The sequence below is a fragment of the Vespula pensylvanica genome, chromosome 19, assembly GCF_014466175.1.
Source record: "Vespula pensylvanica isolate Volc-1 chromosome 19, ASM1446617v1, whole genome shotgun sequence".
NCBI classification, from domain to species: domain Eukaryota; kingdom Metazoa; phylum Arthropoda; class Insecta; order Hymenoptera; family Vespidae; genus Vespula; species Vespula pensylvanica.
Window position 1 is genome coordinate 515,861 of NC_057703.1, and position 14,325 is coordinate 530,185.

Sequence of the window (14,325 nt, forward strand, 5' to 3'; positions counted from 1 at the left end):
TATCGATAGTAGTGCAAGTTGCTAAAATTATACTGCGAGATATATCGAGAGTATAGTGCGAGTTAAATTTAGTTACAACTTCGATTTTCAAGAGTTTCAACTTGCATTGTTCTTTTCTTTTTATTACTATTTTTTATTATTACTACTTTATTAACAATATTACTACTTTTTATTATAATATAAACTATAAATTTCAACGTTTAAATATAATCTTAAAAAAACAATTACTCTCTCTCTTTCTCTCTCGTTTTGCAGACTTAATAATTGTTGCATGCAATCAATGTCACGTATATATATATATTTTATTTGTATAGATTTTTTGTGACCGATTCAATTACGATTTAACCAAGTTATGGAATCTATAGCTTCATCGCCGAACGAATCAAACACAAAATATCTGCAGAAGAAACGTCTTATGCCAATAACCTTCTTCTTTACCGAGCGAGCGATGCTCGGTCTTCCAAGTATTATTTTTTTATAAGGGAAAGAATGTTGGGAAAAAAATCATTTAGTTATTATTCAGCTTAGTTTGGATCTTTTGTTTAAAAATGTACACCGTCATATTTACATACATATATATAGTATTTTATTCATTTATTTACTAATTGGTTTTTGTAAAATCGAATGTGTGCTATCTTCCATTATATTTATGTTTCATTCTCATCTATAACATATAATTAATAAAATTCTAAGAGCTTATATAATTACAAATCATATTCTAACGATAGTTCTTTTTTGTAATTTTGTAAATACAATGGGACCATTGGATGTTAATACCACATTCTATTTATATATATATATATATATATAATGTTGAGGGATAAATAACAATTCGTTAATTGTTATAAATCATGTATATAAGTCTATGTAATATAAAATGGAACGATTGTAACGAAAGGTATTTCTTCTTTTATAGATTCTCCTTTCTTTCAATTAGAAAAATCATTTTGTAATGCATAAATATATTCATTCTCTAATAAAATTATGCTTACGTTTATCCCACTGCAGAAAGAATTAGTTCGGCAACATCTGGGTCTGTACATAGGACACTTAATTGCATCGTTACTTGATTACCTGACAATGCTAGTCTTGCACGTGCAAGTACTTCCTTACCACCTCTAAAAACACCACTTAACAATAGATTATGCGACGCAGATCCTGGAAGTATTCTATCGCTACGTTCCACCGCATCTAATCCCAAAAATCCTGTAAGACTTTGTATTGCTCCTTCCAAATTCGTTACCGTAGCTCCCAGAACAAAAGTTTCTTCCAACTTGGCATATCCTTTAGCAGCAGATGCATCCCAAAATGCACCAAAGTCCACTCCTCTATTTCCCATACCTCGAATTTGATCAGCTATTGTAATTTCCAAATCTTCCAGCTAAAATGTTGCAAATACAATAACGAACACAATATAAACGATGCTTAGAATCGGTCACGTTAAAAGATCAACGATTGTAATACCATGTATTCGTCGCAGTAACCCTGATCAGTATCTGGAACTCCTGTTGTAGGATCGCAATCACGTGCCATGAAACGAAGAGTCGTAGGCATGGTTGCGACACTAGCATGTACATCTCCTGGATAAGATAATACCGTGTAAGTCGTTCCTGGTTCATTATATGACAGACGTGGACACGGTACTTCACATAGAACAGTGTAACTAAAAACATACATCTTATTAATATAGAGCTATCTTAGAAATAAAGCTATATCTTACCCTTCGGTTGCTTCGATAGCAACTCTGACGTCTTCCAAAAATTGATCAGAAAGCGTATTTATACAATCGAATTGCAAAACGAGATGTTCCGCGAACGTGTGTTTGATACATTTCACGTTATATTCTGTTTCAGATTCGGTTAATTCAAATACGGCAGAGGACTTGAGAAGGGAAGAGCCTCTGATGATATTCGCTATCTGCGGTATTTGCGATAATTTTTCTATGAAGCTCTCTTCTCTTGTTAAACGCGGTTGTTGTGGCTTGATAGTGGTATGTATTTCTACTTGTGCTGGTTCCTCTATAGTTTGCGCCGGTGGTACCTGTATGATAATAAGTTGGAATGTATAAAATTAAATTAAATTAAAAAAAAAAAAAAAAAAGAAAAAGAAAAATACCTGAGAAACATCAAATGGTTCTTCCATAGGCGTTTTCATATAATTTCGTAAAGCTCTTTCCAAACTAGGTATAGAGAAAAGAGGTGGCTGTATTAGTGGCAATACAGTTGGATCACTTTGTTCTTGTAAAATCGTACAATAATATGCGGCACGATCGCGAACTTCATCGTCGGAATCTAATTGACAACGAGATAAAAGTACAAGAACGTTTGGAAGAAGAAGCGGGCATGCTGCAGCGAAACGTGCTAAAGCTGTTACAGCTGCAGCACGTACACTTGCACTTTCGAGAATGACGCGATTATAGATAAAACGTATGTATCTGGACGGTTGTTTGGATGTTGGTCCTTCTTGTCCCAGCAGATGTAATATACGCACTGCGAGAGAAATGTGTTCGCAATCTTCTATAAATTCGCACAAGTGTGCCAAGCCTGCCTCTTTGGCTTCGGCATTTCCTTCCATGACGGCTATGATAGTATCGGCTATGGCCGCTTTGTATTCAAGGCCACCTTCATCTCTTAACATAGCGGAAAGGAAATTCATTAAAACTGTGTGCTTGCGCGGGAATTTCTGACACAAAGCTCTGTAACGAAATAGAAAATAATGTCGTCTGGGTAGAGATAGTGTTATCGATTAAATTCTGAAGACGAAATGTACCTTATTGCTTGTACCACAACAACTTTGAATTCATCTGAAATTTCTGATACAAAAGTAGCAATCTGTTTCATCAAACGATCCACAGAACTTTCTGCTCCAGTTTTCAAAAGCGTCGTAATAGCTAAAGTAGCAATTGATCTATTGGAATCTGTGATTAAGTTTTCTAAGTCCAAATTACATGCCGTAACTGCTGCTGGATGAGTCATTGCGACTTTATTTAAAGTTCTAACGGCAGCAAATCTAAGAGCTGGCTTAGGAGATCCGCAGAATAATTGTAACACACTGATAGCAGGTCCAATTTCTTTGAGACCGCTTCTTCCAAGATTAACCAATGCGTGCGCTGCTTCGTAAACAATAATTTCTGATTTATGACGCAAGCACGCTTCGATGAATCCTAACAAATCTTCTCCTTCTTCCACGTCGTCTAGGAGTTTACACGCCATTCTTATCAGCATACAACCTGCGTAAGGACTTTTAGGACTGGTTCTCATAAGTTTTGCTACTAATTTGATGACAGCAAGTTTGTCGGTTTTTCTTGCTTGATACAAAACACCTAATGCATGGTACTGTACCATTACGTTGGTAGAGTTTAAAGCCTCTTGAGCTTCATAAGCCCACCTTCTAGCGACGTCACTGGAAACGCTAGTCAAATGTAGAGACGAAACCAATGCAGCGCTAGATACCGCCGGAGAACGATCGACGATTGCTTGTTTCATATAACGTTCGATTGCTGCTAACATACCGCCGTCGGTGATAGTACACAAAGCTCTTATCGCGGCGGCTCTGTATAAATCTTCTTTCCCGGTCATATCTTTTGTAAGACTGGACGTAACTATGATCACGTCTTCTGCCAATGAACTTAATTCTTTGATACCCAAATAAACTAAACGCCTTAATACTACATCTCTGGATTGGAATAACTTAGTCATCGCAAAAAATGCTTCCGTTGCTTCCATAGTACCTAATTGTTCTCCTTGATTCAATAGGTACAAAATTTTGGTAAGAATATGAGCACATTTTCTTGGATTTACAGGGGTGTCATTGAAAGTGCGTGCCTCTTGAAGTACCGTTGTTTTCTCCAAGTTTTGGAAAGGATTTCCACCGCCTGATAAATCGAACAGAGATATAAAATACATTACATTTTTAATAACAATAATTTTATAAGCAGATGTTTACAAATAACTGTCAAATTAGGCTATATCCCAAGATGCAATGACTTAAAGAGTTACATACAAATCTATATAGTTATATGGATATAATTATTATTAATTCATAATTACCTTCTTCCTCTTCTTTCTTGTCGCGTTTAAAAGCATTCATTTTGCGATATTATAAATGAAAAACGTGGAAAATATCGGACACGTCACCTTGACTCTCTGACAAACCAATCATCGAAACTTCTTTTTCAACGGAGTAATATGGCGTGTGCGCTTGTATTTTGCCGAATTATCAACGAAATCGTATCGCACAAGAAATTTAAAATGATTTCACTAACAAGATGACTATATATTGAACGAATTTTAACTATTATGTATGCAATATTACACGTGATCAATGTTCTATCTTACAGCATCCTCGTAATCTCAATGAAAACGCATCTACGATAATGCGCGTCAACGATAATGCACATCTTCTTTACCGACGCAGTAAGATCATATTTTATTATCGAAATCCTATGTACAAAATTTATAATTTATCTACAAACGTAAACTAATCGTTTAATCGTCGATTACTTAATTAAAAAAAACGTTCACTCGGCGCGGACAAAAAAATAAAATAAAATAAATATTCACGATCGTAGCTTTCCTAGGGAGACGATAAAAACTAAAAATTCCAAGATGCAATGATTAGATAAATTATCGCACGCAAAATAAACATTATTCTATTAATAATTATTACAATATTATTTTTCTTATATCCATACATCCATGCACGCATATATATATATATATATATATATATAAATTCTCATCTAACTTAGTTTACATAAATTCCGTAAGAGGAGCCACAATGAGAATACTATACGACGCATAGACTTTGTGAAAATTGAACGTTGCCGTTGCTGGCAGCCGAAGTTGAACTTTCGCGTATATCGCATGTCGTCGACGATTGCGCGCGAGTTTTGTCCCTTGTCTCGTTACAGTCGGTGGTCGAACTTGATTCTGGTGTCAGCAACGCGCGTGTCTCTCGTTTTCCTTGTGTTTTGTCCTGGGTCGCTTGTATATATATATATATAAAAGGACATAGTCATCGAAGAGCAAAGTTTTTTTTTGGATTGTTTCGGAACGTCGTTTGGAGTGCAGTTCGAGTAATTATATAAAAAAAAAAAAAAAAAAAATAACAAAATGTCGTACGCTATCATACTCTTAACGATCTCGTGTCTCTGTACCGGCTTTGCAGTAGGTAAGAAGAAAAAATTAATTTTATCTCATTCAGACATTTTCTCATTATCGAAAATGAGAACAATTGAATTTCTCTCTCTCTCTCTCTCTCTCTCTCTCTCTCTCTCTCTCCTTCTCTCTCTCTCTCTCTCTCTCTCTTTATTCCTATCTCTCTGGTTCTCTTATGATTTCGTCGAATCGTCTTGCTGATGACGCGCGTGGTATGTAGCGATTCTTAGAATGGACGAGTCCATCGTTCCTTTCACGCTCGTCGATACGTATTATGCGAATTCATTGGTGACCCATTATTACTCTTCTCGTACATGTTTACTTTGAATAACGTAACACGGTCCTCTTTCCCATGTCCGATATTCGATAAATAGCGTTCGATATTCATGCTATTCTTATGCCATTACACCTTCATCAAACTCTTCGATTTCCGATCGTAGCTTTTTTTATACGCGAATCCGGTTTTTTTTATTACATACACTCCAAGGATCAGATTGGGCAACGTTCAAAACAGGAGTAGCTTGTTACGTTGCTAAAAAGAAACGATATATAATCAGTTTTATTTATCTATTTTTAGGATCATTAGATTTTATTCGACGAATTCGATGAATCATTTCAAGTAACTTTCATTGTTCCATTTTCTTTTGGCTGGGTCGTTAGTAATATTTTTTTTTTTTTTTTTTTTTTTTTCGAGTAAATGAAACAAAAAAGATTGAAAAGTGTATACATATATATGCTTTTCGTCGTTCAGTCAACTTTTTGCTAAACCATATTTGGCTATTGCCTGCCTGTTCGATTTGACCATTGCTACGTACGAAAAAGCAATCGCTGTTTGAAAAAATTTTGGGTCGACCTTTCTTATCGATTACGTGTGGACATTTTTACTGGAATCCAAGGTTAAAATATTTTTTCGATATCCTTTCGAGCTTTCTCCAAGATTTCTGCAGATTACACGATGTAAATAAATCGGAGATGCATCATTTCAAGCACACGGATGATTATAATAATAAGAATAATAATGTTTGATCATCGTTTAATTTGCGTTAGAAACGTAACTTTATATATTTTTATGTAATTTTTAATTTTTTATTACAATCAATAATCACAACAATAGTCACTGATTTCACTTGTTTTGGACTCGTTAAAATTAAAAAAGCACGCGAAATGTGAACGTGATCCTTTTTACGGACGTAACGTCCATTATACTTTTATTTGATCGAATGATTCTCGATGAAAATAAATGAGTAAAATTATCAATGATTTATCGAATGAAAGTCGTTCGCAGTACATTTACATGTAAAATCCCAATACATTTAATGTTTGCTTAGGTTATGAGTCAAGTTCGAACAATGAATGTGACGAATCTTGTTTAGTGAATTTCAATATTGATTAAATATAAGACATTATTCGTAAAACACGTTTGTTTGAGCGAATTCTATGCACTATTTTCATACTGTTAATCTAAGTATATAGATAAGTGCACACGTTATCGGAATATGATATGCTACTAACGAATCTGACGATAACTAGTATCAGCAAAGATTTATTGTATCTTACTCGCAATTTTATTTAATTTTATTTGTTTAACAAATAATATATATATATATCTTGAAAATAAAATAACATAATTTTTACGCTACTTGTATTATCACTAAATTACGTATTAAATATTAATATGTACGTATATTAAATATAAATAAGTAATCTGTATACTCCTTTTTCTTTATTTTTTAAAACAATAAAATTTCACAGGAAACGATTTTAAATAAACGATGACCCACAAGAAATATTTCGATGTAATTAATATTCGTGTAATATATGTACCTTCTGTATGATAAATCTGAATAATAATAAGTAGAATCTGATAAAACTTTTCGATAATAATCTGCGATAATAGACAAAAATAATATATAAATTAATTTTTAATTGATATAGTTTCTTCAGATAATATATATCTATCCAATAAATACATCATATTAGTTATTAAATTATTTCAAGTGAAATGAATTTCTGAGAATAGTATTTAATTAAATCTTATAATTGCGATATCGGTGATTAAAGATTACAACGTTATCTTCTTGAATCCCGAATGAAAAAAATATATGCTTGATCGATAATTATTTTTATTTGACATTTTCTTTTTCTTGCATTTATTTATTGCACGTTTTATATACAGAACGATGTTATAATAATAAGAAAAAAAGAAAAAGAAAAAAGAAAATGTAATTTGCAGACGAAATAAGAGCTAAATATTTATTTATTTCGAATATCCTTTTCGTCGTCGGGTTGACAAATTTAATATACGTTTTACGAGGGGAAGTAGATAAGGAAGAAATAATACGAACGTAATCAGAGGAACATAATATCTGAATAAAACAATGAGTCATGCTATATACATAAATATTAACTCGTTGATTTTTTTATATACGTAGGCAATATCAAATAATTTCTATTTTTCTTTTGCAGGGATGGAATGTACTTATAAAGAGTCAAAAAATGTTTTCGAGAAAATGATAACAAGCTGCCCCGTATTATGGGGTGATTCTAGTAAATCATATTGTTGTTATGATTTAACAAATGAAAATTTTTACTGTTGTACTAAAGAAGAATTTGCTATGACAATGGGGTACATATGATTCGGATTTATATATATTTATTGAAATTTTATATAGAAATTTATATGAAATATTATTATTATTAATATCTCTGTAAAACAATTGTTATTACACTAATTAATATATCATCGTATTTTAGACTCGGAATCATCGTACCTGTGGTTATCGCTGCTGGTATTATTATATCATTAATAGTTTGCTGCATTTCTTGTTTATGCTGCAGCTGCTGCCCATGGTATCGTCGACGCCATCGCGGCACCGTTTATGGCAGTAAGTAACTATTTTGAGAAAGTCTGTGAATTGATCCAGCTTATTGCAAAATATTTCATTCGATTTAAGATTCAAGTTATAATAATCGATTCCATAATACATATTTTTCTTATTCCCTAAAAGACAAATAACATATTAATATGATGTAATAGTTATAGTTTTTTCTTTTTCTTCGTATAACATTACGATGTTACATTCTTTTTACAAATAACTATTGTCAGAGGCAGCTAGGACGAATATTGTTTAGATACAAATTGAGAAGCACAAATAATTAATAACTATATAAATAATTATACAAGTTTACAATAAGAAGTTTTACTATTACGAATCTAATTACTATTACGTATTATTAATATTATTAAAACGATGTCTTATCATTTATTTTACACTCAATAACTAATTGAGTTATATAATTCTTTTTAGGACCAACTATGGCATAATTTTCTGGCATCATCTATTTGAATTAGGCTAAGATTGGCTTATATCTAACAACTTGTGCAGCTAAAAATTTATAAAATTTTATAAACAGTGTGTGTGTGTGTGTATATATATATATATATGTACACACACACGCATATATTACATTCCATTTTAGAAATAAGACATAATTTTTTGTATAACTTTTTTTAGCATAATCTTCATATATTTTGCAATTATAATTAATATGTAATATCGAATGTTATAGTTATATTTAAACGATTGCAGAAATATTTAGAAATTTATAATACTTTTAAGGACATAAAATATATGAAACAATTATGCTATATAATGCTTCTTGAAAAGAAGTCTCTCCACTGTTTTTTAGAATTCTAAATGTAATAGTGTTTAATTTTATATGTTAATATATTCAATATTTTTTATGATACACATACTAGCAAAAGAAAATACAATGTTCCTATACACACTCATGTACCATATTCCTCTCTGCTCATCTTTTATAAAAAAAAAAGATGAAGAAAAAATGTTTTACTATATCATGTTTTATACAAAAAAGAATCCATAATATTTTTATCCTAAACATCAGACAAGAAACCAGTGAGAAATGACATGGATTTAAACCACGACATATGTATTATAAAGATCTAATATATTGTATTTGTTTAAAAACACACGTATTATAATAACACAATATTATTATAGACATTTTATATACACACGCATACATACATACATATATATATATATATATGCTTTTTATACACATGTTATGATAAATAGGTAAAATAACGCGAGCTTCTTGTACTACTTTAATAATAAAAAAAATTTGTGCAAGAAAATTACATTTCTTTTTATCCTTGATATGAAATTATTTTTCGATACTGTGCTTTCTACATTATTTTTTATTAAATATTATTTTTAATGTTAATATCAATATTTAAATATTCGCCCGCTGTCTCTGAAAATGGAAATTATTGAATATCGTTCTTTCGGAACATAGTAGTACATTAATTTTTGTTATAGAAGTACAAACACCAAGTGTTGTTCAAGTGATACAAACTTCAACAAATCCTCCGTCTAATTATGCCAATCAAACAGAGCAAAATCATTATACACCATATCCAACTAATGTTGGAGGTAATCTTTTATTATATTTTATATAATTATTTTATTTCCCAATGAAAACGTTCATATGTAATTTCCATTATATATCTCATTTAATAGGAACGCCACAACCACTACCAGCATATACGATCGAACCTTATGCCCGGCAGGCACCATATAATCCCGGATATGTACAATAATACCAAAAACACCAGTTTAATCTATATGTGAATACGTTTAGTATAACTTCGATCAATTTGTTACCTTCAATGTCAATAATACAAAATACGGTTAAAAAGAAGAAGAAAAAAAAAAAAAAGAATCGAATGCCACAAAAATGTTCACATTTTGTATTATTACAACGATATGAATTTTATATCTGTTGAAACTTAAAATAAATCTGTCGGAGATATCTTTAAAGAAAAAAAAATAAAAAATAAATAAATAAATAAATATTCCTCGTAATATACTTAATCATTTTCAAATAATAAGAACGATTTTCATTTATCAAATATACAAATAATTCTAAACTATTTTCATGCTCTGTTATATTTATATATTCACGTTTAATTCGCCTAATACGGCGAATATATTAAGTTTAATATACTCATTTTTTTTTTTTTTTTTTTTCATTTACCCAGTGTACAGAGTCTACGCAGTTTTTTTCTTTGTAAGTTAAATGATTAACATAATTACGTAATTATGACACACGATGGAGCATGTACGTTACTATTTATTTTATATATATATATAAATTATCCAGTCTTATTCATCTTAATTGGAAGTTTTCAATGTTCCTCTTTACAACAATGTAAATATAGAATTAATTTATTTATATTATAAGATTTTCACCAGCAGTTTGTATATGTATTATTAATCATTAGATAAAATATTATGTTATCTTTATTATGTTTTCAAAGATAATTATTTCGTACAATTACTTCTAATACTACGTTTCTCTTACGTTATAGATAAGGCAACAAACGCTCCTTTTTTGGTGCTTTATAAAGAATCTAACAAAGAATCATTGTGCTGTATGGATATCTGTTATATTATAATTACCAGCATACTCTGTAATGATAATTATGTCAGGTACAAGTTGCTGGAGAACATTTTCTTTAGATATTCGTTTAACATAGCACATTGATACTCCCATTATACACATTACCACCTCTTAAATATAAATAAAAATTATATACATTTTTTGCACACTGAACAATGGATTAAAATAGAAATTTTTATGCAATTTATACAGAAGAATTTTTCAATAATTTTGATAATATCAATAGACTTGATAATTCCAAATGAAATGTCTAGCATGTTTCTAAATACATTAGTAAATACGATGATAATCACTAAATAGAGCGAGATCTGCTTTGGTCATAGAGATATGTAAAATATCTTATGAGTTCACTATAGCACGTGTCCAATGTGCATAAAAAAGCGAATTAAATATAATCTAAGTCATACATTATTGTGCTTATTAGGAAGTTAATTGAATTAAATTATCCTAAAAGGAATCTCACATATTTCATAATTTGGTTGGCATTCGACAAAAATAAGAATCATATAGAATCTAATTTCGAAACATTATTTCGGGAATGTATACTATAAAAAAAATGTTATATTCGTTATACTATTATTATACATGAAAGTATCCTTGCAATAAGTAAAATATATACCAAAAGCTCAAAGAGAGAATGTTGTTCAATTCACATTTGCGGTAACTGATCAATAGGCGTTGCAAATTTGAAATCTTCTGGAAATAGTTTACTTGCATGCGGATACATGAGCTTGTAAGATTGTCTGATGGTAACGTCTGCAACTCCTGCGATATCACCAATCTCTTTTTGCGATCTCTTGTCTTCCGAAGCCTGTTCAATTAACAAAAAGAAATCGAAACATTTGGTTAAATTATGAAGAGCGTTTTCTCAACTATATTCGTAAATAATATACGTACTTGTGACGCCATATAAATTGCAGCTGCAGCTACTGAAATAGGTGACCTTCCAGGTACGATATCAATTTCTACTGCTTTTCGAGCGATATGCGTTGCAGCCCTTTGTACCATATTTGGAAGACCAAGATTAGAACAGAATCTTGACATGAAGTCTCCTGTCGTGATGAGATCCACACTCGTTTCCAGTGCCTTCAGTATCAACTTAAAACATCTACCAATTTCTTTTTTGCTAATTTTGCTAACAGCACAAATTTCTTTAAAGGTACGCGGCACTCCTTCTTGTCTACATGCAATATATAGGCAAGCTGATGCAATAGCGTCATTAGCTCGTCCTTTCAAATTTTTCCCGTCGTGTACTTGCTTAAAAAGATTATTAGCTCTGTCCACAATAGTTTTTGGTAAATTAATACGATCTGCCATTCCATTGATCTCGCGAAATGCATTGATTAATGCTCTGTCAGAGCTACTCATCTAGAATTATATTTTAATATTAATTTTTTTATTGTAAAAAAAATATGCAAGTGCGTATTAAATACGTTATACTAACTGTGCGTCTATTTTGATATTTGGAAGCACCAAATGCATCAAAAGAAGCAGCACCAGTTCCTGGTCCAATCATGGTAGACAAGTCTGACCCATTAAGCAGAGGATTCTCGGGGCCACCGACACGGGACGGATCAACACCAGCTTTTTCGTTACTAAATGTCCTCCATTCTGAACCCACGTCTATGACCCTAATATCGTCAAGACAGATCGATACTTTTATCATTGTTAAACATTGTACTTTATCTTTATTTAATTGTTTTTTCTTACCTATCACCTACTACTAATCCACACTCTGAACATATCTGATCTCCTGCTCTATGATCTTCGATAAGCGGTGCATCTGGATGTGCATAACAACACACTTTGTTCGTGTCATGCCTGTAAAATATTACTTGCTTTATATAACGTATTCTATAAATTATTTATCTTTTATGATAATGATATTTTACATATCATTTACTTTTTACAACAATGATGCATTTAATTTCAACTAATCATATGCAATTATAATAGAACGTCATCATGTATTCTTTTCGTTTTCATAGTACAATAATAATGTTACAACGATTGAATTACTTCTTAATAATATGTAAATTAATTTTATAGAAATAATAAATTAATTAAGAAATGAAATATGACTGTGTCAAAAATCATAACCTCCAAAATTCGATCGAAAGACTTTTAATTCTGATATTTGAATTTTTGAAAAGTATATTTTTACAGAATAATATTATCAGATAAATGTTGTAAAATAAGGATTAAAGACAAAAGAAAAAGAAGGAAATACATAGGATTAAAAATTGTTTAACTCACCTTGAAAAACTTGCCATATTTCTCAATCGTATATGCGGTACACTACATGCCATACATCTATCTAACAAATATGGCTGCAATACAATTCGTTTTATTCATGCATGTTCGGTATTAGTATGTGTTGTCTACCAACATAACAAAAAAATCCGTGAAAAGCTGAGATAAACATAACCTACGACGCAAAACAAATTATATACTATTTAGAATAAATATAATCTAATAATGTTCTTTTTAATTAAATAACGACATTAAAAATATGTATTTATATTAAAAATTACATTTTCGATTTCGTTTGTTCCTTTATAAATTATATTCCAGTAATAACAATTTCTATCATAAATTTGTAGTTACGAACAATTAAGATTTTCTTTTTTTTTATATATATATAACACATATTTCTAATAGTGCAAAAATTAATATATAATGCAAAAGTACAAAAACATAATAGTCCTAAATATAAAAAAAAAACTCTTATGCAACGTCGATAATGCAGATGTCTATCAAACCTAGTTTACCTAATCTGCTAAAAAAATTTTTTTCTAAAAAAAAGAAAAGGAAAAAGAAAGAAAAGAAAAAAAATTATAGTGATCATAAGTATTCGTAAGATGCATCTTAAGCAAGTTAATAATCTGATAATCCAAATTAGAAGGATACTAATTCATCTCCAAGATGTATAATATGCAATTACTGCAAAGAAATAATAATTATAATTATAATAATTGTCATAGAGAGTTAGAAATAACGAATAATTCTAGGAACAGCTTTTATTGATAGAGATAAAAGAAGTTTTTCATTGTTTTTAATGTCTATGGCCAATTAAAAATTGTTATAATGTTTAAATCTATTATGCAAGAAATAATACTGACGAGATATTTATACATGGATTGTTTGTGTTTTCAATTGAATTTCATAAATTATACACGTGTGAAAAATAAATTAACGAAATTGGCATACAATATCGTTTGATGAAAACTAAAATACGGATGACATATTTATTTTATGTGGCTTGTGTTAATTTGACATACAAGCCCTTTCTTTTTATATACGGTTTGTATCTCTATTATAAAGCAATCGGTGAAACATATAAATATACCACAGATACCCATTAAATACTACGCTAATGTCTACAAATATATTTCGTGTGCAAAGAATATTATGTTCAAAAAAAAAAAAAAAAAAAAAAAAAAAAAATGAATATTAAATTCCATCTTGAGATAGGATTCTTTCATCCAAAATTCTACTATAAAACAAAGACGGGACGAAATTATACATCGGATACGCATGATTCATTGTCTTTTTTTTTTTTTTTTGTTATCTTCTTCTTTTTCCTATTTTTTTCTTTCTTTCTTTCTTTTTTGAAACTTTTTAGTAAAATGAAATTTTTGTAGAGCATATGTAAAGGTTCAAAAGAATGTAATTG

The 14,325-nt window shown here is 30.3% G+C and overlaps 3 protein-coding genes across 4 annotated transcripts; 1 reads left to right on the top strand and 2 right to left on the bottom strand.

Moving 5' to 3' along the window:
• Positions 1-521: 521 nt before the first annotated feature.
• Positions 522-4,374, bottom strand: LOC122635685 (coatomer subunit gamma). The gene is made up of 7 exons (XM_043826186.1): positions 4,050-4,374; positions 2,770-3,874; positions 2,116-2,695; positions 1,721-2,040; positions 1,465-1,663; positions 993-1,381; positions 522-664 (listed from the first exon to the last, which is right to left on the bottom strand). The coding sequence occupies exons 1-6, from the start codon at positions 4,087-4,089 to the stop codon at positions 995-997; spliced, it is 2,631 nt and encodes an 876-aa protein (XP_043682121.1). The 5' UTR covers positions 4,090-4,374; the 3' UTR covers positions 522-664; positions 993-994.
• Positions 4,375-4,819: 445 nt separating this feature from the next.
• Positions 4,820-9,887, top strand: LOC122635698 (protein shisa-5-like). Of its 2 annotated transcripts, none has more exons than XM_043826213.1 (5): positions 4,820-5,172; positions 7,626-7,785; positions 7,914-8,044; positions 9,509-9,619; positions 9,707-9,887. In XM_043826213.1, the coding sequence occupies exons 1-5, from the start codon at positions 5,115-5,117 to the stop codon at positions 9,784-9,786; spliced, it is 540 nt and encodes a 179-aa protein (XP_043682148.1). In that variant the 5' UTR covers positions 4,820-5,114; the 3' UTR covers positions 9,787-9,887. The 2 variants fall into 2 exon arrangements, with proteins under 2 accessions (XP_043682148.1, XP_043682147.1); XM_043826212.1 differs by having other exon boundaries at positions 4,821-5,172; positions 9,506-9,619.
• A 584-nt stretch (positions 9,888-10,471) lies between these two features.
• LOC122635693 (transcription initiation factor IIB) lies at positions 10,472-13,087 on the bottom strand. Its single transcript, XM_043826205.1, has 5 exons — positions 12,906-13,087; positions 12,360-12,470; positions 12,094-12,280; positions 11,547-12,017; positions 10,472-11,460 (listed from the first exon to the last, which is right to left on the bottom strand). Exons 1-5 carry the CDS (start codon positions 12,956-12,958, stop codon positions 11,299-11,301), a joined length of 984 nt encoding a protein of 327 aa, XP_043682140.1. The 5' UTR covers positions 12,959-13,087; the 3' UTR covers positions 10,472-11,298.
• Between the last annotated feature and the right edge of the window lie 1,238 nt (positions 13,088-14,325).

What these genes read in the sequence shown, in the direction of transcription:
- LOC122635693 (XM_043826205.1), bottom strand. Translation starts at nt 12,958, where the DNA reads ATGGCATGTAGTGTACCGCATATACGATTGAGAAATATGGCAAGTTTT. An exon ending in GGATTAGTAGTAGGTGATAG is followed by an intron (nt 12,281 to 12,359) that starts GTAAGAAAAAAC and finishes TGACGATATTAG; the next exon opens with GGTCATAGACGTGGGTTCAG. An exon ending in CAATTTATATGGCGTCACAA is followed by an intron (nt 11,461 to 11,546) that starts GTACGTATATTA and finishes TTAATTGAACAG; the next exon opens with GCTTCGGAAGACAAGAGATC.
- LOC122635685 (XM_043826186.1), bottom strand. Translation starts at nt 4,089, where the DNA reads ATGAATGCTTTTAAACGCGACAAGAAAGAAGAGGAAGAAG. An exon ending in GTTGTGGTACAAGCAATAAG is followed by an intron (nt 2,696 to 2,769) that starts GTACATTTCGTC and finishes ATTTCGTTACAG; the next exon opens with AGCTTTGTGTCAGAAATTCC. An exon ending in AACCATTTGATGTTTCTCAG is followed by an intron (nt 2,041 to 2,115) that starts GTATTTTTCTTT and finishes ATTATCATACAG; the next exon opens with GTACCACCGGCGCAAACTAT.
- LOC122635698 (XM_043826212.1), top strand. Translation starts at nt 5,115, where the DNA reads ATGTCGTACGCTATCATACTCTTAACGATCTCGTGTCTCTGTACCGGC. An exon ending in CTGTACCGGCTTTGCAGTAG is followed by an intron (nt 5,173 to 7,625) that starts GTAAGAAGAAAA and finishes TTTCTTTTGCAG; the next exon opens with GGATGGAATGTACTTATAAA. An exon ending in GAATTTGCTATGACAATGGG is followed by an intron (nt 7,786 to 7,913) that starts GTACATATGATT and finishes ATCGTATTTTAG; the next exon opens with ACTCGGAATCATCGTACCTG.